This window comes from Ammodytes marinus, assembly GCF_949987685.1.
Source record: "Ammodytes marinus genome assembly, chromosome: 20".
NCBI classification, from domain to species: domain Eukaryota; kingdom Metazoa; phylum Chordata; class Actinopteri; order Uranoscopiformes; family Ammodytidae; genus Ammodytes; species Ammodytes marinus.
In genome coordinates this window covers 6,472,112-6,472,658 of record NC_137224.1, presented here as the reverse complement: position 1 = coordinate 6,472,658, position 547 = coordinate 6,472,112, and the positions used below count along the sequence as shown (strand labels likewise).

At 52.5% G+C, this 547-nt stretch overlaps 1 protein-coding gene across 1 annotated transcript in view; it reads right to left on the bottom strand.

Annotated features, from left to right (window-relative positions):
* LOC307266704 (melanopsin-A-like) overlaps window positions 1-332 on the bottom strand; it is a gene marked incomplete at both ends in the record, with an annotated part of 22,642 nt that extends 22,310 nt beyond the window's left edge. The window contains one exon of the mRNA XM_080048792.1: window positions 210-332. Coding sequence (XP_079904918.1) covers window positions 210-332 — 123 coding nt within the window. The remainder of the gene's footprint in view (window positions 1-209) is intronic.
* Window positions 333-547: the final 215 nt, after the last annotated feature.

The window sequence follows — 547 nt, the reverse complement described above, 5'->3', positions numbered from 1 at the left end:
AAATAACAGATGTTTTGGTGCCAGCTAAACCAGATGTGGTGAGTTACTATTTAGTTGCTCTGGATCGGATCCTTCCGCGATTACGCATCGCTCCGACGCACAGCAGCTCTCAAGATAACCCAAGGGGCTTTTCCTCCACATAGCCCGAAGGCAAAACCAAACCAAACAAAGCAACAACAAACAAAATATTGTGCGCGCGGGATACTCACAGCTGTAGAGACAGGAGACAGCTCCATGAGCCTTTGCGGGCTGTTGGAGCTGATGTTCCAGGATGCCCGGGCAGTCGGGTCCGGTGTGGGCAACCCCGGTCCAATCAGCAGCCTAGAATCCATTTCCCCGGTCCGCGCGGTGCTCAATGAAATGTCGCGGTTCTGTGTGTGAGAGAAGTGGACCGGAGAAATGTAAAGGTTTATGTGAGTCTAGACTAGGAGTCCAAGTGGCTCTTCGTCATCGCCGACCTGCGCTCATGCCTCACTCTGACAAGGCTACTGCATGAACTGCAGATGTGGAGAAGAAGAAGTGCGCTCTCTCTCTCTCTCTCTCTCTC